The sequence below is a fragment of the Peromyscus eremicus genome, chromosome 19 (assembly GCF_949786415.1).
Source record: "Peromyscus eremicus chromosome 19, PerEre_H2_v1, whole genome shotgun sequence".
NCBI lineage: Eukaryota > Metazoa > Chordata > Mammalia > Rodentia > Cricetidae > Peromyscus > Peromyscus eremicus.
In genome coordinates, this window is record NC_081435.1 from 50,720,380 (window position 1) to 50,745,535 (window position 25,156).

The following is a 25,156-nucleotide window of genomic DNA, read 5'->3' on the forward strand; positions in this document are numbered from 1 at the left end:
AAGATCACCACAGATGAAAAATTGAGAGGCTACATAGGTATTTCGGGAACCAATGATGTGATTCCCAAACTACCATTGATGAGCAGCAGAACCGCTGAATTAATCATCACCTCTACCAGGTCACTGCAAGGGCTCCTCGCCATTGGTTTGAAATCTAAGAAGTATTATTTGACAGTAACCAAGGGTTACAATCTGCTTTCATTATTGACTGATACGTGACTAGAACTAGTATTCAAAACCTGTAACAGGTGGCATACTTAATCCACTAAGAAGTGGATGTAGGAGGGAACATAGTGAGACCCTGTCTTATAAAACAAAAAAAATAGAAAAAAAGAAAAAAATCATAAAAGATGAATGATGAGCAAATACTGTCCTAGATGTAGCAGAGAGAAACTAATAAATTGCCAAATAGGCAAAAGGCATCTACAGCATTTTCACAGCGTAAAGAAGCCGGCCTCCGCGAGGGAGTAGAGTGCTTTTTTTTGTTTGTTTGTTTTTCAGGACCAGTCGAGACCGAGACCAGTGCTCCACATACATTAGTTGCTCCTTAAATATTTGCCGAGTACAGTAACAAACGCTCTCATGAACGCACTCTTTTAAATACCCGAACTACACCCGAGTTAAAGCGCCAGCAGGGCCAGTTTTGCAACACTGCGCTTGCGCGCTTTGTCCTCCTCCACCCCGCCCCGATGCCGGGCCAGCTTCGCCATAGGAAATTTGAGCTCTTCGCTTCCCGTAGGCGCCCTTCCCGGCTTCCTCCGTGGCGTTCCCACGCCGACGCTCCCGGGGTTTGCGGACTTCGGGCGGCTTCGCTCTTGGCGTCAGCAAGCGAGCAAGGCAATGGCAGCCCAGAAGATAAACGAGGGGCTGGAGCATCTGGCGAAGGCAGAGAAGTAGTACGTGGAGTCGCCGCCGGGCTAGGGACGCGCGCCCCTTGGCCGTGCGCGCGGGCGGAGCGGGAGGGAGGGCCGTGATGCTGCCCGCGCCCGGGGCGGCGCCGTCCCTTGTGGGTCAATCCCCTGCAGTCGGCGGTGCGGGCCTGCTTACGCCTGGGCCTCTGCAGCAGGTGCCCGCGTCACAGCCACGTCTGCCCGGCGCCGGGTCCCCAGGGTTCGCGGCCGCTCTGCTGGTAGAGTAGTTGCGGGCTGAGGAGTGGGCTCCTTGTTTCCTCTTCCTGACAGCCAGAAGTGACCCCATAGGTGAAGTCGGCCGGTGGAGAGCCACTGCTGGGAAAGAGACCCTGGTGCCCTGCGGGGGTGTAGATCAGTTCTGGAAACTCTCACCCTTAGACGTCCTATTCCCTGGGGGACAAGGTCCCTGCTTCCTTAGTCCTGTGGGTGTGCCACCATCTGGTTCCGGGCGCAGAACGCACCCGGCAGTACTGGAAACTGCAAATTCTCTTTCATCCTTTGACACCGTCATGACCCTCTCCCCGACTTCCGTGAATTACAACATACATATTTAATGATTACCGACTATAAGAAGTTTAGTACACTGTTAGGCGCATCATAAACTAAGATCTTAACAACTTTCCAAATTGAAGTCCCTCACTTTACGAAAGAGGAACCGAGGCTGCCAGAAACTTCCTGGAGTCCTGTCCAAGACTGCTCGGCTAAACAGAACAGGGCCAGTTTTATTCAGTGGAAATTCACAAGCTCTTGTATACCGCATTGCCTCCAGACAGTGTGGCTAGGAGGGCAGCTATCGGTTCAGAGGGTGATCTCAAGAATCCGTTTTGCTGGTGGGAACAAACACGAAAGAACAGACCATGTGCTCTCAGCCATAAATAAGTTGCATTATGTGAACTTCAGGGAGAAGAGATTGACCGCCTGAGTTAAACGAACAGTAGGAGCCAGGATTGGCATCCTTTCTGTAATAGCTTTACCTGGTCCTCAATGGCAGCTGTGTATGGAGCTGAGAGTTTGGCTCCTAGGTGTCTCTGCTGGGAGAAGAATGGTGGGAGAAGCCTTCAGTCAAGCTGGGGTCATAGATGAGGGGGCATGCTTGTGGCCGCGGTGGGGATGTATTGGATTCAGGTCTGAAGGGTGTTTGAGGTTGCTCTGTGTAGAAAAGCCAGTGGGTGGCAGGAAAAATGGGGCAGGAGTGTAGGAGAGGCAGTCGGATTCTAATCTATTTTCTGATGGTAAGATCTCTCGTTATCACTTTCTTTGTGTTAGGACAGTTTTCTTACTGATTCTTAGGACAAAAACAGTCAGAGGTTTGTAACAGGTTAGACATCAAGCTGACCTTAGCAGGGCCTTCCTTGCTCCTAACTGGTGGTGCTCTGCTGCTGGGGGTTGATGCTGCAGTTTTTAAAAGTCTCTCCAGCACACTGAATGATGATGTCTTGTTTTGGGTGGGACTTCCATAAGCACGTTAATGTAGGGTGTAATGGGTGCTTTCGTGAAGGGGCAGAGAGTTGGAATTCTGCTTTGCCGCTCATTTCCTCAGTTTTACAGAGTTAGGCATTACATATAACTGAAGGATTTTATTTTTCTGGGAGAAGAAATTCTTCACAAACTTGAACATCTGTGTACACAGCTAAGTCTTGTTACAGTGTGTATGTGTATGTTAAATGTTAAGTATACTAAATAAATTTTTCAGAGAAAAGACATCAGAGTTAGACTCTGGGTAGTTGGTACATGGGTCCCAGGTACTTCTGTGTACCTGTGAAGGGTGTACTTCTGAGGGCCGTGTCTCTCAGTAGTCTCTGCATTCATATGAAGCGGTGTTATATGTAAGCAGGCTTTCACTAATTGAGCTGAAATTTAGAGTGTGAGATAGTGTTCAGCAATTCTTACGCACACCTAAGTTTGATACCCACTGGATTAGCTTAAACTGTGAGTTTGAAATTATTTTTAAAATAAAAACAAAATGCCGGTTAAAAAGTCAGGAAAGGTAAATAAACACTGAACACTGGGTACCCTTTGCTTTGCCTCCTGGGCCTGCATCGTCAGTCCTGGAAAACCACTTCTCTGTTGTCCTAATACTCTCCCCGTTCCCCCTCTTGTTGTGTTTGTTATGTGGCGGCTGACTCTCAGCCTTAGCTTTGCTCCCCTGTGTTCCCTCTGAATGTTGTTCCGTAGTCTCTGCAGACTCCTCGAGGGATGCCCTCTGTGATCTTGGTATAACAGATCTCCTGGCTCTTTAGCTGTACTCTCCCTGGTAGCCTCTCAGCTGCAAAGGGCAGCGTACTTCAGGTTCTCAAGCCTGTTAAAGCACACATTGTGGTACCCACCCAGATAGTTTCTGGCTGTGTAGATCTGGGATGGGTATTGTGGACGCTGCTGGTCTGGGGACCATGCTTGTTCTGTTCGGATGGTATGTAGGCATTTCAGGAGGAGGAAAACTGCATTTGTGATGGGGCGGAGACAGAGGAAGAGGTGAGGGTGCATTTATTATGAGTAAGTCTAGACAGAGTTGAGAAGGCGGGGACCTGTGCCTGATGGTAGGTACCTTTTTAAATAAGAAATGTCTCTCTTTCATTCTAGCCTGAAAACTGGGTTTTTAAAATGGAAGCCTGACTATGACAGTGCTGCTTCTGAATATGGAAAAGCAGGTATTTGTGACTGGAGTCCTGATGCTGTTGTGTGTATTGTTAACATAATCTGATAACTTTGTCTTAGTGTAATAATTTCAGTGCTTCATGTCAGACTTTACTAGTTAAAACAGAAAAGCAAAGTGGGACAACTGCACAGGCCTTTGCATATGTGGTGAGTGCTGAGTCAGATCCTGGCCCATGTTCTTGACAGCAGACATGGTAGTGTGAGCAGTCCAGCTGTTAGCATTGCTTCTGTGGGCACAGCTCCATTCATGGGTATCCATATGTGTTGTTTAGTCCCATCTTAGACTTCCTGCTGATGAATAAAGGTTTTTCTTTAATTTAGTTTTTTAAACTAGTCTCATTGGAGGAGACCTGCAAATCTTGTGTTTTCCCACATGAATGTTATGAGCTTCATTTTGAGAAACACATGTTCATGAAGGGTTAAGCTGTATGCTCATTTCAGTAAATTCACCTGTATATAAGTATAAAATATCTAAAATATGCAAAAAGGGAATTCAGTACAAGTTTAGTGTTAATTAAAGGATGATATGAAAGCTCTGAATGTCTGCTATCATTTTGGGATAAAGTAATAAAACCTAATTTTGAAGCTGGTGAGATGACTCAAAGTGAAGGTGCTTCCTGCCAAGCCTGACGACCTGAGTTTGGATCATCATGGCAGACGGAGGGATCTGACTCCCACATGTTGTCTCTGACCTCCCTCTGCATGCCTAATACAAATTTGAAATCACCACAGATTTGAAGTTCCTCCAGCATATTTTTGTCTATGACTATGTTAGTGAGCCTGACTTTGAAATGACTGTTATTACGTAGAGGGTTTATTTTCTATTCAAAAGGAAAACAGCAGTCTTTAGCCCTGTATTTAAGTATTGTGTAAGCTTTGTTTCTTGCATTATGCAAATTGCTTGTATTTTATATTTAAAGATAAATTTGTTTAAAACTGAGCTTTACATGGATTTTGGGGGACATTTTATAGTCTTTCTTTAAACCAGAGATACATTTCTCAAGTTCTCTCTGTGAAGGAAATTTAGCAGCTTTGCTTTATGTCTCCAGGACCATGTACTGCTTCCAGAAGTAAATATTCTGAATCAGGTTTCCTATTAAAGGGCCCTTTGTTTGCTTTCCGTAAGAATGTATGCAGAATATAGCCATGTGGTGGAATTTTTAAAAAGCAAAATAGGGACAAGCAGGAATAGGAGTAGTTGCAGTATTTTGTTCGTTTTCAACACTTGGTTAAAGAGTTCTCTGAGAGTGTGATTTTAAGAAATAATAGTTGAGGACACTATCTACAAGGGAGACTGAGGCAGGAGGATCTGTTCAAGTCAGAGGTCAGTCTAGGCTGTGAGGTTGTTTCCAGCCGGTGGGGGGTACATGTATGGAGACCCTGTCTCGGAATGACAAAACAGACCAAAGACACCACATTTCTTAAGTCAGTGTGCTTTTTACTTTTTCATGATCCACCCTCAGTGAGTTTTCCAAAGACTGTAACGTTGTCTTTCAGGGCCATCTGACTGTCTCACCCTCGTGAGCCCCCCTGTAAAGCAGCTGCAATGTAGGTCAGCTCTTCCAGCAGTGTAGATAACTACAGAGATAATCTTTGTGTCGATTGAGCTTTGGTTGTCAGTCATGTAGTGAGCTGCGGGGAGAAGCTGGGAGTGAGGCCCTCTCTCTGGTGGAGCATCTGGGAGTGTGCTAGAAGGAGCTCTTGGTAGTCAGTGGAAGCCTCACCAATGTGTTGCTAAAAATCAACAATTAAAACCATAACAGGCTTCTAAAAGTGTACTCAGAAAGATTGTAGCTTGCTTTAGATAAAAGTAATATTTCACCCTTTTATGAAACTCCCTATTTGAAATCAGTGTATTTTGTAATATTTCACATACAACCCAGATTTGAGTAATGATTCATTTGAGGGCTGTTAATGATAGAAATAGAAATCTTACTTTTTTTTCCCTTTTTCTTTTCCTGTTTCAGCTGTTGCTTTTAAAAACGCCAAACAATTTGAGCAAGCAAAAGATGCCTGCCTACGGGAAGCTGTTGCCCATGAAAATAACAGGGCGTATCTTTTTTAGCTTAAAAAAAAAAAATGGAATAACTAGATTTTTGAAACACCTTTTTCCTTTAGCATTTGAAGTAAAATGCTTTTCAGTTAGAAAAGGATGAACAGTGTGTGTGCTTTAAAGTCCATGAGAATACTCCGTGAGTGCATGTTGGTGCAAGCAGCCATGCTTGCCTGTTATTTCCTCCCGCTCCTGGCTTTGTTGACAGGGATTTGACTTGAGATGAAGGGAGGGAGGTTCCTAAGCATGTGCTGAAAAAGAAAACATAGCTATTGAAAATGCATAGACTGCTTTGGAGAAAAAATTAAATAGTCTTTCCTAGGTATTTGAAGATTTATAAGCATTCTAGAACAAAATGTTCTTGGTGTATCTTAAAGGCTATCATGTATAAATGTCCATTTTATCTCACATGCAAAACATAGTCTTAATATTCTCGCACTTCACCCTGTTGATGTATAGTAGTTTAAAGTCCTTTGCAGGGTTTTGTGAGTGTTTCGGTTGTAAGAATCAGCAGCAGCGCTGGGGAATCACCGCTTCACTCATAGGATTTGTCTTTTGAAACCAGATGGACTAGTGACTTAGTTAACTGTCTTTGGAAAGTAGATCTCTGGGGACCATTGAGTTCTTCTTTTTTCCTTAATTTTGACATCGTTATATCCATTCAGTCTTTTTCATGCTGCCAAGTAAGTAATTTTTCATTTTTTTTATGTGTTTGCAGATGTTTAAAAAGTTGATGTTTTGCTCTAGCCTGAGAACTTTTTCTCAAGCTCTGTGTTTTTAAATACTTATATTAATTTAATTAAAATAATTATTTTCATTTGTTTTAGTCATTAGCCGAACTTTAAAGGCCAAGTGTCTCCTAATTATAAGAAAGGTTTTTAAATTAAATAACTGCATAATATTTTGCTTGTGAAAATACAAGTGATTTGAAATTCTTCCTTTATTTATTGGTTGCTAAGTGCCTGTGGAAGAGATGTGAGCTTTCTCCTTTTGTGGAGCATATGTATTTGTTTTAAAACTTAGAATTAGGGTTGTCTTTTAGCCTTTTGGAGACTGACTTAATCTTGCCGAATAAAATCAACTCAATGTTTGATGCTCCTAAGATATCATTGCTCTAAAAAGTAAATGAATAAAAGAAAAAGCATGAAACTCCAGTGTGGCAGTGTGGGCCGGGACTGACATGCTGTGTGAGCTCCTTTCTGTTGGTCAGTTTCTGACCACCACCGTCACAGGTTTCTCCCTGTTCATTAAGGTCTCATCAGAGAAATTGTATTCTCTTTGCAGAGCTTATGAGCAAGCTGGGATGATGTTGAAGGTTAGTATTACTGGATCCAAACAGCTGTGAAGGTAAAGTGAATTAGCAAGCTATCAAGGTAGAGTGAATGATGAAGTTGACAAGTTTCTTCACTGTATAGCAGGAGGGGTGAGGGTTGTTGGAGTGGAAGCAAAGGCTATGTTAAGATGTCTTGCCCAGGGTAGCTCTAATTGGACCTGTAGTTAGCATCCTGTGGCAGTTAGGATAGAGTATTGAAAGTACCAGGGGAAAGGAAGTGTATTGGAGGGAACAGGGAAGAGCAAGGCTCTAGGCACCGCAACACTGTGGCAGGTGCTGATGATGAAGAGGTTTCCCTGTATCTGAGTGCTAGAGGGTGTCTGGATGGAGTAAAGTTATACAAGGATGTTTGTCTGTTTTGTTAAATTACTTGTAGGCTATGGAAAGGAAAATTAGCTTTATAAGTTTTTTGGTTTTTATAAATGTCAGGTTGGAATCAAGAACGTTCCAAACTAGCTATTGCCGGTTTATCTTACTCCTTTTGAATGGAATAATGGAATATTTTGACCAATATGCCACATTTATGCTTCTTAATGGCAGGTTAGGGGTTACTATCCTGTAGCAGTTGTAGTGAGATGGTGTGTGTGTGTGTGTGTGTGTGTGTGTGTGTGTGTGTACAAGCCAGAGCTCAACCTTGGGTGTCTTCAGCCACCCACCTTGTTTTTTGAGTAGGGTCTCTGGCCTGGTGCTTGCTGATTAGGCTAGACTGACTGACCAGTAATTCCTGCCCTGCACCTGTCTCCACCTCCCCAGAGCTGAGATTACAAGCACATCTCATATGTTGGGCTTTTTGTTCTTGATTTTTAGACCTAGATCTTAGATGGTACCTACTCTGTACTGCTGTATGTATCTAAAAGTAATGTGTGTGTGTGGGTAAAATAGTTGAATTTCCAACTGTTAAAACTGCACTTGTTAAGTCGAGACATTTTCTGCCCCGTGCTGCATGCTTTTCCTGCAGGAGATGCAGAAGCTGCCTGAGGCCGTCCAGCTGATCGAGAAAGCCAGCATGATGTACCTGGAGAATGGTACCCCTGATACAGCAGCTATGGCCTTGGAGCGAGCTGGAAAGTGGGTGCACACAGCTGCTGTGGGATGCCCTGGCTTTGCAGAGGACTCCTTTGTCTTGATAAAGTCCTTTAAGAAACAAGTTTCTTAATTCTCACAAGTTGTGTTCTCTGTCTAATTCAGGCTCATAGAAAATATAGATCCAGAGAAGGCTGTACAGTTGTATCAGCAGACAGCCAGTGTGTTCGAGGTAAGTTAGAATTGTATTTGTTTCTCTAATTACTCATAATATTTTCATTCATAATATATAGGAATGAAAGATGCAGTGGATGCTTTTTAAGGCTTTTCTATGTCCACAGCCCAACTCTATTCCTTTTTTCTTGTAGAGGTTAGTGAATGGGCTAGCAGCTTTGGTGCTACCATCCATGGCCATTGCTTTATGCAGTTATCATTGAAGGGTAAGAAGAGTTCCACATTAACTCTGCCGACACTCCCTTTTCTTTGATTCCTCCAGAATGAGGAACGCCTCCGGCAGGCAGTTGAACTACTAGGGAAGGCCTCCAGACTGCTAGTACGAGGACGAAGGTATGGCTTTCTAAACTGTATGCCTGTGCATCATGTGTTTTGAGTCTACTTTTGGGACTTGTACATAACCTAGGATATAGCTTATTTGTCTACACCTGGACAGACAGTGAAAAATGAACATCTTCTAAAGAGTGGGCACATGGAATTAAAACCTGTTTTTCTGTCATAATTCCAAAACGTATTGTGCTTTTGTTGCCTAACAGTAATTAGTGGAATGAAGGGAGAGTTCTCTAGGTCGGCCATTGCACTACTTTAGTTTCTCTCTTGGAGTAAGTGACCAAAGTACCCTAAATACCCATGAAAATCAACAGCTTCTGATACTCGAGTTATGTCATTCAATGGGATATTTAGGGTTTTCCATCTTAGATATAGTTCTTTAAATTTTTTTTCATATTTTGATCATTGTCCCCTCTACCAACTACTCCCAGAACCTCTCCATCTGCTTAACCACCCAACTTTATATTCTTTCTCTCATTCTTCTTTTCAAACCAATACAAAAACAAAAATCAAAACAAACAAGCCAAAGACCAATAAGACAAAAACACTAAAACAAAATTACTCCTGAGCACGGGGCCTGCTCTGGAGTGTAGTTGATACACCCAGTGACACTCCTGTGGTGACAACTGATTGTGCTTTTGCCAGTGGGTATCTGTTCAAATAGCTCTTGGTCAGGGGTAGGACCCCATATCTACCCTCTCAGTGCTGGGACCCTGTCTGGCTTGACCTTTGTAGGTCTAATGTGTGCTGCCACAGTTCTGTGAGTTTGTGTGTGCATCAGTCCTATTGTGTCTGGAAGACAACTGTTTCCTTGGAGTCTTCCATTACCTCTGGCTCTTAACAGTCTTTCTTCCTCTTCTTCCGCATAAATCTGAGAGCCTTGGAGGGTTTGATGAAGACTGAGTGTTCCAAAGTCTCTCACGCTGCACTTTGTCCAGTTTGGGTCTTTGTGTTAAATCCCTATCTATTGCAAGAAGCTTCTCTGATATGGGTTAAGCTGATCTATAGTTATGACAGTATGTCGCTAGGTGTCATTTTATTACTATGTTCCATTAGTGGGAGAATAGTATTAGGTTGTCCTCTAGGTCCATGACCTATCTAGTCTCTTGGCCACTTTAGCCATGTCAGATACGGGTGCCATATCATGGAATGGGCCTTAAATCCAATAAAAAAGTGGTTGGTTACTCCCATAATATTGTGCTACTATTGTACCAGTATATCTTATAGGCAGGTCACTGTGTTAGGTTGCAGGATTTATACCGGAGTGATATTGACATTACCTTTTTCCTCTGGCACCATGCAGAGTACTTTCCAGGACCATGAACACCATCAGTAGGGTTGAAGCTTCTAATTAGGCACCAGTTTGACTTTTCCACGTTCAGTGACATGCTTTCTTCAGCAGTAGGGCCTTACTTACATAAGGTTGTGGAAAGCAGCAACCAGTAGCTTTGACAATAGCCTGTGATTTGGAGGGGTTTCCATGAGCCTTTGGCCAGTGACTCAGCAAGATGTCGCCCAGTGCTGACACTGGAGGTTTTTTTTTTTTTTTCCGAGGCAGGGTTTCTCTGTGTAGCTTTGCGCCTTTCCTGGAACTCACTTGGTAGTCCAGGCTGGCCTCGAACTCACAAAGATCCGCCTGCCTCTGCCTCCCGAGTGCTGGGATTAAAGGCGTGCGCCACCACAGCCCGGCCACTGGAGGTTTTACTTGAGGCATTGTCTCCCCTACTTCATGGCAACTGCAAAGTAGTAGGTTTCCGTGTGGTTTTTCCCACGGCCTTTGTTAGTTTGTAGTGTTAGTTGTCCTTCCCATATGACTTCCTTTCCCCTTCTATCTCATTCCCCATTCCTCCCTGTTGAATCCTCCTATTCTAGTTTCCCTTCCACAGCACTGTATTCTGCCTTTCCTTCCTTGGGAGATCCTCTCCTCCCCCAGAGTCCCTTGCTAGGTACCTAACCCCAGGGTTAACCAGATTGTAACATTCATTTCAAAAACTTAAACTCTAACATCCACATATAAGAGAGAGCATACAATATTTGTCTTTGAGCTCTGGGTTTTCTCACTCAGGATGATTTTTTCTTTCTGGCTCCACCCATTTACCTGTAAATTTCATAATTTTAATTTTTCTTAACTGCTGAATAATATTTAGTTATGTAAATACACCTTATTTTCATTATCCATTCATCAGTTGCTGGACATATAGGCTATCCATTTTCTGGCTATAGAGCAGCAGTGAACATGGATGAGCAGGTATCTCTGTAGTAGGATGCTGAGTTTTTTGGGTGTGTGTCCAGGAATGGTATAGCGGATCTTTGATGAGAATCAACCTGAGGTAGATTGATTCTCACCTTCCTGAGGAGCCTCCACACTGATTTCCACAGTGTTGTATCAGTTTGTACTCCCACCAGAAGTGAATAAGTGTTCCCCTTTTCTCACATCTCTCCAATTGTACTGCCATTTGCTTTAGCTATTCTGACCAGACAAGAGGAAATCTTAAAGTAGTTTCAATTTGCATTTCCCTGATGGCTAGGGATTATGGGTCCATTTCAGTTGCTTATATCATCTTGACTTGACTTTAGTTAGATCATATATATCAAGACAGTCATCCATTTCTTTGAGGTTTTATAGTTTGGTGTAATAGATTTTTAAAGTAGGTCCTCATGATTCTCTGAATTTCCTTAGTTTCTGTTGTAACGTTGCCCTTTTCATGTCTAATTTTGTTCATTTCATCTTCTGTCTCTTTTAATTTGGCTAATGTTTTGTCAATCTTGTTGATTTTTCTCAAAGAACTTCCTTTCATTGATTCTTTTTATTGGTATTTTTGTTTTTGTTTCTGTTTCATTGATTTCAGCCCTGAGGTTTATTGTTTCTTCCTGTCTACTCTTGGGTATGATTTCTTCTTGTTTTTCTAAAGTTGTCAGGTGTGTCATTAAGTTACTAATATGAGATCTAGTTTTTTGATATAGTTATTTATTACTATGAACTTGCCTCTTAGAACTGCCTTCATTGTGGCCTATAGGCTTGGATACGTTCTGTTTTCATATCCATATCTGTTTTGTGCCTGGATATTTTTAGGTTAGCATTTCTTTGATTGAGGTACCCATTGCTTCTACCTTGTCTTCAAGACTTTCTCTCTTCTGTGTCTTGTAATTTGTATCCTATAGGCTTGGATACGTTCTGTTTTCATATCCATATCTGTTTTGTGCCTGGATATTTTTAGGTTAGCATTTCTTTGATTGAGGTACCCATTGCTTCTACCTTGTCTTCAAGACTTTTCTCTCTTCTGTGTCTTGTAATTTGTAAATTACAAATAATTACAAACAAACCTCTTTTGTTTGACATCCTAAGTTTATCATTTCCAGTTTTATTTCGGTTTGGATTTTCTTTAGTGATTCTATTTCTTTGTTTAATTCTACTTTCATATCTTGAAATGTTTTCATTATTTTTTGTGTATTCGTGGTCTTCATTAAGGCATTTATTCATATTCTTCCTTAAGATCCTTGAACATATTTTTAACTGCTATTTTGAAGTCCTTGTCTTGCGCATCAGCTAAATTACTTTTCTCAGGGCCTATTGCAGTACGGTTGCTGGCTTCTGGAGGAGCATCACTTCTTGGCTGGTCATGTGTGGGTTTTTGTGCTGGAATTGGAGTTAAGATGTTAGAAGTGTTTCTTTTTGTTGGGTTAGTGATCCATTCTTTGGTTGCTGTTATCTACCCTGGACCCTAACCAAGTGTGGTGACTGTAAGGTCTGGTGGAGAGTGACCCTGAGGGTTGACAGGTGCTACAAAGGAATGGCGATGGGCCAGAAGCCGAGTCTGAGGGACCGTGGGACAGAGTTGGGGGACCTCAGGTCTGCAACAAGAGGTGGAGTCCCAAGGGAATGGAGGGAAGGGGTAGGAGGGGCTCCCGCAGAGGACGGAGAGTGAGTCTACAGGCTGGACTGGAGGGTGTGAAGGACAGTGAGGTCCAGCCTGGTGCTGCCACTGGAGGTCCCTGGTAGAAAGTGACACAGAGGAATGGACATGGCTAGGAGGAAAGCAGGATTTTTTAGATATAGATCTAAGTCACAGATAGTTCGATACAGAAAGCTAGACTCAGTCACTTCTCAGCCTTTTGGCTAAGATCAAGTATAGAAAAGCTAGGCTCGTACCAAATTTTTCCTTAGTTTTTACTTTACCTTAATTTATGCCTAGTAAATAAGTTTTATTATTGATAAATTCTTATTTACCAAGTTCTCATTTAATAATATTGAAGACTTTTTAAAGAAATTTATATTTAATTAAAATATAATTACATCATTTCCCCGTTCCCTCTCCTCCCTCCAACCCCTTCCATATCGTCGTCTCTGTTCCCTCTCAAATTCCTGGCCTCTTTTTCTTTAATTGTCATTGTTACACACACACACACACACACACACACACACACACACACACAGGCAAATAAATGCACCTTGCTGAGTTTAGTGTTTCTACATTTTTAGAGCTGACCACTTGGTATTGGGTAACCATTAGAGGACTCGTCTTGGAGGAAGAAATTCTTCCTCCCACAGTGGACCTGAGTTGCCTGTAGCTCTTTATCTAGGGGGCCTTTGAGGTTTCCCCTGACACATAAGCCTGTCAACTGTTGTTGTCATTGTTCGGGTCTTGTTTAGGCAGCCCAGTCTTGTCGTTGTGGTTTCAAACTCAAGGCCAGTATTATTAGAGTTAAAAAGAAATAAATCCGCCGGGCAGGCTAGGGTTAAATCTCAGCAGCTGCCTAGAGAGAGAAGGCAAAAACCCTGCTGTTTGAGTTACTGTCGCGGCAGGAGGAGGGGCTTTAGAGAAAGAGTAAGAAAGCCCAGTGTACCAGAAACGTGGGTTCTGGCCAGCATCTGGAAGAGACACAGCTGCTTATAGGGACCGCTCTGGGGTGGGAGTTCTAGAAAGAGAAGTCCAGTACCTCATTGAAGGAATAATCACCCGCTTGTCTGTTTAGCATGGCTTACAGGAGACACGTGTCTTAGTTTAAACTTGCCCACCTCTGCGGTGACAGTAAAGGCTATAGGTGTAGTTTTCAGGAAATTCAGGACTGAATCAGTCAGCCCGTTCCCAGGGCAATTAGGTTTTCCTTCACGATGACTACATATTATAAAATATATTCAAACATGTTTAGAGATGGAGTATGACTCAATATAAGATTAGCTGTCTTATTTAGGCACACTATTGTGTTTGTAAGATGTGAAGAGCTTCCAGTAGTGAGATTTCTATAGAAGTGAAATATCTGATTCCTATACTTACAGAATGTTCTGCAATTTCATTTTCTACAGATCTGTGCTGAACTCGTGTTCACAATTATGAGAGAGATGAGCACATTGGAAGCCTCCTTTCCGTACTTTTTCTATTTGTATGGCAGACTACCACAGCCCCAGCTCTTTAAAGTAGTACTCACGTAATCTCACGGATTCTGTGGCCACAAGTCTCTACTGGGGTCTCAGCAGGCTGAAATCAAGGTGTGGGAGGGCCTGCGGGCTCCCCTGAGGCTTGAGTTCTCTTGCAGGCTCCCTAGCTGTTGGCAGAGCTGAACTCCTTACAGCTGTGTGACACAGATCCCTGTTTATTTGCTGCCCGTCAGCCAAAGCACTATCAGCAATTCAAGGTCCCTTAGTCCCTAGGCAGAAACTCCTAGAAGTGGCTCCTAACAGGATACTTGCAGCTGATTCTGGCCCTTTAGGACATCTGATGAGATCAGCACCTGCAGGTAGCCAGTCACCTGACTAGTAGCCAGTCACATTAGCCAGTCCTCCTCAGAGGAACCTATATGGGAAGTTCCTACAAGGGGCGAGAATCTCCAGTGTTTGTCTTGGAATTTTGCTGTCTTACCTGACACATAAATGATCTTCTAAAAGCCTGTCAACTTTGTCTTTGGAAATTTTGAATAAAGCACCAGTGAGTTTTATTTACAAGGTACTAAGTTGCCAGGACATAGCCCACAGAAATTTACTAATACACATATGTAATAGAGGTAGAACTGTAAAGCACAGTACTGTGGGGTGTGTGTGTGTGTGTGTGTGTGTGAAAGTATTTTTAAAGGTAATTAACATGCAGAGAAATGGGGTGCACTGTGTAATATTGCTGTATTTTTAACGGGTCACAGCACCTTCCTTCCTCTGTGTCTAACCTTTGCCCTTTCCCACCATCGGCTTATATCAGCTCCCAGAGCTAAGCCCAGACACTTGTTCCCAGGACCTCAAACTGTACATGGGGATGAGAGATATGATATGGGCAAAGACTACACATTCATCCATCATGAGTTAGGTGTCAGCAGAGCAGTCTTGGATTCAGAGAATAATAAAGTGGTGCAGGGAAGTGATGATCCGGTTAGGGTTTGATAGAAGGAAAATGATGGGGGACGGAGTGTTTGGGGGAAGTGTTCGGGTATCCCTTCCTTTTCACTCCACCATTGACTGGAGCAGGAATGAGTGTAAGAGAGAATAGAAAGCATGGGTGTTGAGATCATCGCTGCAGAAAGGCTGGTTTAGCTTGCTAGGATCCCTGAGAAGCAGTGGACAGGGTGAGGACACACGGCAGAGTAAGGGAGTGGTCAGGGCACCTTGACGTTCCTTCACGTGGACAGAAGGAAGCCTGGGTGATGCAGTCTAGATTAATTTTCTAGTGGGTTTTTCCAAGCTACTTATTGGGGTAGTTAGGAACGCATTAATGGGTGGTTTTTACCAAACGTAAAAACTTCTGTATGCTAACCCTTCACTTCCTTTGCGTTGCCTTGATGCTGCAGAGGGGAGTCAGGCTTTTGAGAGAGAAGTCTGATGAGCAGAGCCAATGGGAACACTGCTGTAGAGCAGCTGGCAAAACCCTGCCCTCCGAAGTCTGTGATAAGGGCAGTGTAGCAGAGGCCTCTGCGGAGGGTTCACGCCTGCCCTGTTTGACGTTTCTTTCTCTTGTCTCTAGGTTCGATGAGGCTGCACTCTCTATTCAGAAAGAAAAAAATATTTATAAGGAAATTGAGAATTACCCAACTTGTTATAAGGTATTGAATTTGTCTGCTTTGGCTTTACTTTAATTTTACACATTGGTATGAATACTTAAGCTAACATTCTGTGGATATTTGTCTGTTTCTATAAAATAGTAATTTATGGTCTTGTGCTTCTGACTATGACAGAGAAAGCCCTCCTAGCCTACCTTTCTTACAATAGCAATATCAACAAAATAAAAAAAGCATTTACCTCAAACTCTGGACAGCATATAAAAATGGATGGCCTGTAGAGGGCACTGAGTGCTTGGAGAAGCCACTACCTCCGGAGAGGGTGTTCCTGGGAATTTCTGTTGTCTCTTGTCCATTGCCCTGAGAGATGCCCCTAGTCATGGCACTAGGCAGGAGAGACTGTAACAAAACCTCTAAAGAGACCTCCTCCCTGAAACTGGAGGCACTAGGGAGAACCGCACACAGCTTGGTTTAGGTTGAGCTCCGGTGGTCATGGAGCTGCAGCTGATGTGGCTCCAATGGATCCCTGGTCTCTGACTGGAAGAACGGACAAGGGGAGCCAAGAGAGTAGGGCCAGGCCCCAGAGAGCAGAGCGTGGGAGGAGGGAATCCGTGTGTGTGTGTGTGTGTGTGTGTGTGTGTGTGTGTGTGTGTGTGTGTGTGTGGCAGGCCCAGAGTAGAAGTGACTGCTGTGCAAATTGAGATAGGACTTAGACCACCAAGTCTCATCCTGCCTGTGAAGTTCTGGTACATGGGACAGACCCGGAGATTGCAAAACGGATTCAAACAGGTCAGAACCGCCACCCACCGGAAGGAGTCCATAATCTGCAGCCTGAACCCGGGGTAGTGGAGTGTGGTTAAAACATCACACTCTTCCTGAGAACTACAGCACCGTACGCCGTGTGGCATTCCCAGAAATCTAGGGAATAGTCCCAAATTACCCATCAGACAAAAGCCAGGAACAAAGACAATTTATAGCAACATTTAGTGTCCTAGATGTTAGAATTACCACTTCAAGTGAGAAGACCTCCAAGCAGTTATTGTAACTATTATATAACAAAGGGGAACACAGAAAATGAACGGAAAAGAACTCTTTAAGAGAGAAAAATACTTTTTACAGGAGCTGTAAAAGTGAGCCATTTGAAAAATTTGAGACATGGTACCTGAAATAAATTACTAGATGAGCTTAATGTTATAGTGAAGACAACGTAATAGTTATTTGTCAGAGCAACAAAATGCTTTGATAAAAGTCACTTCAGGAACAGAATCAATCTCTCTCCCTCCCCTCCCTCCCCTCCCTCCCCTCCCTCCCTTCCCTCCCTTCCCTCCCTCCCTCCCTCCCTCCCTCCCTCCCTCCCTCTCTCTCTCTCTCACCTACAGGGGGCAGGCCTTCTTATCTCAGTTAGCCTTATGGAGATAGTCTCTCACACATGACCAGTCTCTGGAAACTGCTGAAAAGCTTGTCTCTTGTGTCATTCTGAGTCCTCTTAGATTGACAATCAGTATTTACCTTCACAACTAAGATTCAGTGATACTGAAGATGGATCTGTGAAAGAATGTACATGGGTAGTTGTATAGGCCGGGCATGGTAGTATGTTCTATAATCCTAGACCCGCTAAGGCAGGAGGATTGTGAGTTTGAGGCCAGGCTGGACTGCATAGATAGGTCCTGTCTCAAGAGTCAAACACCACCTCCAAAAAGCAGTTAAAACCACAAGGTCAAACGCTCTCTGAAGAGCTCTTCACCCAGTAAGATGTTACAGGGTGTCCCGTCTTTGATCTTTTAAGCGGTGCCATTGTTTCTGTTATCTAGAATTTTCTCTAGTATCTTTTCCTAGTATCTAAAAATTTCAATTGTGGAGTTGTAGAGTTACAGATCTTCTCTGTTTTATTCATTAACTGAATATAGATATTTGAAAGACATTCTGTAAACTTGCACTGGCTGCATTCTTAGGCTGTGAGGTAAAAAGGTTGTCTTGGGGCCATTAGTGCCAGTGTCAGCTGCTTCTGGTTAGAGCAGACAGGTTCAGACCTGCTCCCCTTCAGGCTCCCCAACCCATGTGCTCTGTGCACTATTTGATACTGACATAGTATTCCAGGCTCTTTCCTCCCAGGTGTCCTGTGGATGTTATTGTAGAGTCTTGTGTGTTTCTAATGTGTGAACTGGTGCTCTGAAAGTTCAGTTCTTGTTTTAAGTACTCCAAGAAGGTGACTATGAAAATAAGTATCATTTGCATCCTAGTCTTCCCTCTCGTTTCAGAAAACAATTGCTCAGGTCTTGGTTCATCTACACAGGAATGATTATGTGGCTGCAGAGAGGTGTGTCAGGGAGAGCTACAGGTAAGGTTTGGCTGTTTTCTCGGACCAGTGTTGACATTCCTTTTCTTGAATTAACATCACTACTTAGACAAGTTTTGTTTTGATCCGTGAAAGGTTTCCAGATCTTCCAAGAGCTAAGACTGCCATTGCAGAGTTCTTTTGTTTTGTTGTGTCGCTTGTGTGTGCTGAGCAAACCCTTACTACAGAGCTCGGCTCCAGCTCGGCCCCCACTTAGAGTCTATCACTCAGCTGTTAGAAGGCCAGTTTTACAAGCTGCCTTTTTGCTTCTGTTGTTCTCTGAATGATTTTAGTTACTTTATTATTTTTGCCTTTTAAATGATAACAAGGACAAAAGGAGAATGACTGTATGATATGTTGCAAATCAGATTGAGGCATTTTCTTGTTGAGTGAGTGTTGGTAACTTATTGCTGTGCGAGTGTCTTGTACACTATAGGGTTCCTAGTGACATCCTTGGTCACCACCCGGTTGCCAATAGCACCACAACACCTGCAGCAATCAGAATGGCTGCAGATCTTCTCCTGCCTGTGCTGGGGACAGTTATCCCTGGTGCAGGCGTCTTAAGGAAGAGCTCAAGTGTGCTTTGTGCTTCCCGTAGCATACCAGGGTTTAATGGCAGTGAGGACTGCGCTGCACTTGAACAGCTCCTGGAAGGATATGACCAGCAAGACCAAGATCAAGTGTCCGAGGTCTGCAACTCACCCCTTTTCAAGTACATGGACAATGACGTAAGTGGGCCTTTGGTTAACTTTCTTCCTCTGCAAGTGATTTTCTCCTGCAGACTTGTGAGTTTTCTACCTCTTTACCTGTATTTTTCACGTCAAACTGCTCATAAAGGAACCAGCCAATCCAGTTGAACTTTACTGCATTTGGGTAATGTATGTACCCTATGCAGTCGTGACTACTTACTTGCTTCTCAGCTGTGCTGTCGTGTGCATATTATAAACTCAGCCTCATTTCCCACCTCCCTCTGCTGCCCTGGCTCTTGGTTTATCTAGTTGCTATTAGGCTTCCTACCTGCAAGAGGCCTGGCATGTGGAGCTGTTGTAATTCTGCAAGCCTGTGGGCATCCCATGTCTGAGGGCCATGTGAGACAGGCCATTAACAATCATCTTCAAGCCTTACCTATAAAGTGGAAGACTTCAGTTTGTCTCCTAGACTATTGTGAAGAATCCAATGCTCTTCCTGTGAGAAATAGTCTCCCACTTGAGTGAGCCACAGCTGTGGACCACTCTTTCTCAGTCCTCCTCCTGTATATTATCTGATTACTAATTTTAGAGTCCTGTCACACTGTCACATTAATTTAAGATCTTGAATTTTCTTATAGTGGTAGAGGTAGAGAAATAATATTTTTTTATTCTAGGTAAATTCTTACACATACTTTTCTTTTTTCTTTTTGAGACAAGGTCTCACAGCTATATAGTAATACTGCCTAGCCTTGAATTTACAGCCTTCCTGCCTCAGCCTCCTAAGTGCTGGAAGTACAAGTGTGCATCATCCTACCAGGCTGCTTCTATGCTTTTGAAAACGTGTGTGTCATAATAATGTATGTATGGTATCTTCCTCAATACTGTCCTCCTTGTTTTGAGACAGTCTGATCTGCAGCTCCTTGATTTGGTTAGCTGGCTGGCCAGCAAGCCCGGGATCCTCCTGGCTCTGCCTCCCCAGTGCTAGGATTATAGGCTTTTGTCACTGCATTTGTGTTTTGTGCGGATGCTGGGGATGGCCCGAGTCTCGTTGGTTATACAGCAGGCACTCTACCAACTTAGCCATCTCCCCACCTCCACGCCAGTGTTTCAAGTGAGGGTTCTGGGGTCAAACTCAGGTTTCAGACCTGACAAGCAAGACCCTTACTAATTGAGTTCTCTTCCCAGCTCTGAGTTTGTATTTTTTTTTTTTTAAATTTGTCCCTAGTTTATACTCTCATTTACTCAGTAGGTTTTTTTCTTCATAACTACTAGAAGTATTATTGAGTGTGTCCATATTATCTCCAGCTCCCAAGTTAGGTATATAATTGATACATATACAACTGTCAACAGGTCGCATTGTGGTCTGATGCCAGGGCATTTCTCCCAAAATGCTAGTTCATGAGGGTGGATGATTAGGTTCTGGTCTTTTAAAACTTGCGTTTATTACTCTGTGCTGCATGTATGAAGTGTGTATGGCCACAGGTGCCACAGCACACACGTGGAGGTCAGGACAGCTTTGTGAAGTTGTTTTTCCTTCTATCCTATGGGTTCTGGGGATTGAATTTAGGTTGTTAAGCTTGTGTGGCAAAATCTTCTCCACACTGAGCTGACCTCGTGCACACGCGCTTCCTTTCTCTAAAAGATTTATTTTTATTTTTGTGTGTATGAGTGTTTACCTGCATGTATCACACCACATGTGTGCCTGGTGCCTGCAGAAATCAGAAGAGTGTTGGCTCTCCCAGAACTGGAGTTAAAGATGGTTGTGAGTCACTGTGTGAGCTTGGGAACCAAACTCAGGTTCTCTGCAAGAGCAGCAAGTCCTTCTGACTACTGAGCCATCTCCACTCCCATACCCACCCTCACCCCTACTCCCATCCTTTTAATAGTTAACTGATGCTAAGACACTGTGTATCAGGATTCTAGTTTCCCCGCTTTAATAACATGTCTTACTGTTGACAGTATGCTAAGCTGGGCCTAAGCTTAGTGGTCCCAGGAGGGGGAATCAAGAAGAAGTCTCCAGCCACACCCCAGGCCAAGCCTGATGGAGCTGCCAGCACAGCGGCTGAGGAGGAGGAAGATGAGTATTCAGGAGGCCTATGCTAGTACCCAGTCTGCAGAGGAGATGAGAGGACGGGAAATCCTGACAAGCCATGTTCATAGGATTAAGACTCATCTGCGGGCATCTCTGCTTCACGGAGATTATGATGTTGAGTGTTAATATATGTGAAGTTTAGTTTGCCATTTCACCAACTCAGCCATTGGATCTACTACCTGGAAGCATTGTTCTTTCCATTATAAGAGTGAAACTGAGCAGAAAATACAGTCATATTTTAATAATTCATTTTCAAATGTATAGACAAATTCTAGACATGTCATAAGCAAGGCAGGAAATAGGCGTACATACTCTTTTCTCTTGGATTCTTGTAATTTATTGTTAAATAATTTTCATTGCATTTTATTTAATGTTACTTCTAAATGTGACCCTTTTTTTTTGGTGAAAACAATTATTTCAAAACTGGTCTGGTTTTTCCCACCAGCTTTCCGTGTTGTCACATGGTACCCATGCACGTTCTGGCGAAGGTTCTCCAAAGCATCTGCAATGCCCAGAAGCGAGGCAGATAGCGGGTCCTTAGCAGCGGTACTGCAGTTGTCATCCGGTCTCTGACTGGTGATGGTGCATGGTCACACCTTACTCATAATTACACCTTACACGGCTGATGAGATCATTGATGCTCACAGAGCAGGGAACGTAGTTGTCACCCTCACAGGCGGGTTAACCGGGTGTGGAGTGTCAGCCCCAGATCAGATGTGCTCCTAAAGACCTAGAAATGGCACAGTTATCTTCCCATCCTGTCAGTTTGGGTGCCTTGTACCAACAGCCTCAGCTGGCATCGTGGACCATGAAGAAGCAGGACAAAAACATGGAGGGAAAAACCTGGGATTTTCTTTCTAGGGATCTAAAACATAAGTATAAAAAAAATGCTTCAGTGGAGGGAGGGCCTGTCTCAATTTGAAAAGGAAATTTATCCATCACCATATTAGATACATTTAAATTATTGAATCTTTTCAGAGACAAGCTTGGGACAAAAGCTTTAAAATATTTAACTCAATATGTGACTACAAAATGTAAAAGGTAACATTATTATCAGCCCTCCCCAAAGTATTGGTGTTTCTTTTTTTCTTAACAATAAAAATGATGGCTGTGTTCAAGCATACTTCGCTCTTTACCAAAAATGGGACTAATTAAGACCATTTACATATGTCCAGAATGACAAGTAATGTTCTGTCAGTCTAGTATGCATGCATTTCTTACATCCAAAATAATTTTGATTTGGAGTTCATAATTTAATGTGAGTTGTGCTATATACTACAAAAAGTCAAAAGCCAAAAGGGAAAAAAAATGCTTTTGAAAAACATACATTTAGGACTGGGTTACTAATCTTTTCATACCTCAAAGACTTTCCATAGTTATTTCCTAATAGTTTTGAAGCATTCCTCTTTTTGCCCTGTATGGTTTAGGCCCATCTCATAATTCGTGTGAACTGAAGACATTGTAAACAGCAGCAGTGTGTACTAGGTAGCAGGGCTGACTGGAATAATTCCTGTCACCATGCTCCATCGCTGTCTCTTTATAACATACCTTATTTGAATATAGTATGCTTAGTTTTGCTAGATTTCCAAAATCTAGGAAAAGCATCTTTATGCTGCTCGTCCTCATGGGAGATCTTAAACAGACTAGTCTCTTCTTCCAGGTATGCTTGAGTGGGTGGGTGTCACTGTCCAGGCCCTGCACAGATTACAGGTCTGATGCAAAACACTAATCAGAATTTTATATTTTCCCCTAAGTTACCTGCATAGTTGTTTGGGTTACCAGCTCATTGTCTTTAATTGCGTTGAGATGATGAATAAAGCTGTTATTTTTATTTAAAGAGAAAATTGGTATTTCAAAGATGGCATCAATGTTGTATTTACCTTTAGATCTAACCAGAAACATTAGTGCTTATTGAAGCAAATTTGCACTTTTTAAAAATAGATTTGGCAGTACTCAAAAGTTACTTTAGACTATTGTATGGCCCATGTTATTCAATAAAACCTTGAAGGAGGTCAATTTTACTCATGTACACCGTAAACAAAAAACAAAACAAAACAAAAATCATGAGTGCATCGTGGAGCATCATTGCAGCTCAGTTTTAAAACAACGGGGGTTTGCACAGTTGTACACCTCCTGCCCTTAAGAACAGGCGGTCAGGAGCCGGGTGATGGTGGCGCACGCCTTTAATCCCAGCACTCGGGAGGCAGAGCTAGGCGGATCTCTCTGAGTTCGAGGCCAGCCTGGGCTACCAAGTGAGTCCCAGGAAAGGCGCAAAGCTACACAGAGAAACCCTGTCTCGAAAAACCAAAAAACAAACAAACAAACAAACAAGAACAGGCGGTCAGGACTTTGAGCTCATTTTTATGTCGGTTCTTCTGTGTGGAGTCTCAGAAGGAGCATTTGTTCCACATGTACACATTTTATTTTTCTACCTGCATTAAGTCTTTGTTCTTAGACATGGAAAACTTAGTGTTTACAACAAGAAGAATTGTTTTCCAGAACGCTAGCACCCTCCCTATGAAAGTGGAAGTCTGCATGAATATGCTAGAATCATCTAGTGTTTAGTTATTATATAGTAAGTGAAGTCAGTCTACAGAACACATTTAATATATTGAATTTGTAAATATGCAGAGTATGGTATTTGTGTACGGAATCTGTGCATTATCATATTTTTCCAGCTTTTTGGTGAGTAAAATATTAATATGTTGTTAATGGAAATTAGATGATTGCTTCTGAAGGAAGATAATTATGAAAATAAAACCCAAGACTATATGAATGTTTTTAGTTTTATTTGCTTGTTCATTCTCTTCAAAGATACATTTTCTTAATTACTTACATTATTTTAGTTATCTTTTAGAAGAACAACAGTATTTTATGTCTTCAATTGATTTTGCTCTTTAGGAGCCTTGTGGGAGTTACTGTATATTAGTTGAGCCTTTACAAATACCGGTCATTCATATCCTAGCATATTGTTATAAGGGCTGCTGCCTGGGGAGGTTGAAGACTAATGAATATATCATCCAAGAGAAGAGTTCACCACAGGGTCAGATGAGGTGAATGGGAAGGGTTTTACAGTTAGACTTAATTAGAATGCAAGTTTCTAATCAAGTTTCACCTACAATTAATGAGACACTTGCTGTACAGTATTGTCCCCAGCTCTGAGTGGAAATTGATACATAATTTGATATTTCAGTGTAGGATAAGTTGTAGTAAAAAGAAAGAATCCAGAGAGATTCTTGGACTCTGCTTTTGTGTTTCTCAGGATTCAGTGAAGTGTTCGAGTTGCCCTTTGGTCACCAAAGCATTTGTAGTCCCGTGAAGTGGCTGAAAGATAGTGGATGGCCATTGTTCTTATGTGGCTAGTACCAGTAAGCAGCGCGAACTGACTGTGATTTGATGATTTAAAGACATACTGACTTGAAAGAAAAAAAAATGAGGCAAATATTGATTTAAAAAATGGGAAGCAGTCCTCCAAAACTTGTGTGTGTGTGTGTGTGTGTGTGTGTGTGTGTTTGTGAATTTGAGTGTGTAACTGGCAGACCTTTCAGATTGAAAGAACTTAGATGAATTCTTATATTCCAGGATGTTAGAATTGGAGAGTTACATATACAGATTTAATTAAATTATAAAGTTTAAGGTTTAAGCCTTTCATATTGTATTCCCAAATGTCAGTGGATCTAATTTGTAGTCTTAAAACTCAAGTTTCAAATCAGTAAACACCTAACTAACCTGTGACATTAACACCTTCACCTCACATGTAGGAAATTTGAGATGCCAGATTTTCAAAACCTGAGTTTAAATTCTCAAGGATAGATCATCAAAATGATTACAAAGTCCATTCCCGAAGCTAGAAAGCAATATTAGCATTGAACTTGACCTGCTTTATCAGCATGAAATGCATATTTTTGTACCTATTTAGGTTAAGTCATTAAATTTAGCCAAATACGAAGAATGCACAGCCTTGTGAGTTTTAGAATGCTTCTGGGCAGGCACCAGTCAGAGATGAGGGTGTGGTACCTCATGTGGGAGCTGCTGCAGGCTGACTGCACATCCTCATGGGAACACATGACCTTTGATTATTTGTCCTCTGTGTCACACGTCGACAGGGAATACCAAACCCCAGTGGGTCCAGAAAGGAAGCTGATATAATTCCCTTCAGAAATGAGGTTAATTAGAATGAATAGGCCTCAAGGCCGTGGGAGGGAAAACATGAAACAAATAATTCAATAAATGGTAAGCCAAATATGATGGGACCTTAACAGGAAGGAGAAGCTTCCATTTGAAACCTGGAAGGGAGCTTCTTTAAGAGAAAATAAAAGAAAGGGGGAGAAAGAGAATGACTTGAGAGGGAGGGGTGGGAAGGCCCGAGGAGCCTCTTCAGGGAGCAGCCCTGAGAATCCTTCCCCCAGCAGATCCCCCTGAGGACCCTCTGGATCAATCCCCAGAACCAAGGGAAGATTTGACTTTTATAAAACCTTTGAGAGATGGCAGGAAGTTTCCTGTCACATATGTGGTTTAGTTCT

General features: G+C 42.6%; 1 protein-coding gene across 1 annotated transcript; it reads left to right on the forward strand.

The window, feature by feature from the left end:
* Positions 1-756: 756 nt before the first annotated feature.
* On the forward strand, positions 757-23,413 carry Napg (NSF attachment protein gamma). Its single transcript, XM_059246110.1, has 12 exons — positions 757-896; positions 3,492-3,559; positions 5,534-5,618; positions 6,285-6,302; positions 6,904-6,934; positions 7,911-8,020; positions 8,141-8,207; positions 8,472-8,542; positions 15,484-15,562; positions 17,776-17,855; positions 18,451-18,580; positions 20,501-23,413. Exons 1-12 carry the CDS (start codon positions 841-843, stop codon positions 20,642-20,644), a joined length of 939 nt encoding a protein of 312 aa, XP_059102093.1. The 5' UTR covers positions 757-840; the 3' UTR covers positions 20,645-23,413.
* The last annotated feature ends 1,743 nt before the right edge of the window (positions 23,414-25,156 follow it).

Coding starts and splice junctions, on each gene's coding strand:
- Napg (XM_059246110.1), top strand. CDS start 841: ATGGCAGCCCAGAAGATAAACGAGGGGCTGGAGCATCTGGCGAAGGCA. Junction 3,560..5,533: donor TTCTGAATATGGAAAAGCAG/GTATTTGTGACT, acceptor TTCCTGTTTCAG/CTGTTGCTTTTAAAAACGCC. Junction 15,563..17,775: donor ATTACCCAACTTGTTATAAG/GTATTGAATTTG, acceptor CTCTCGTTTCAG/AAAACAATTGCTCAGGTCTT.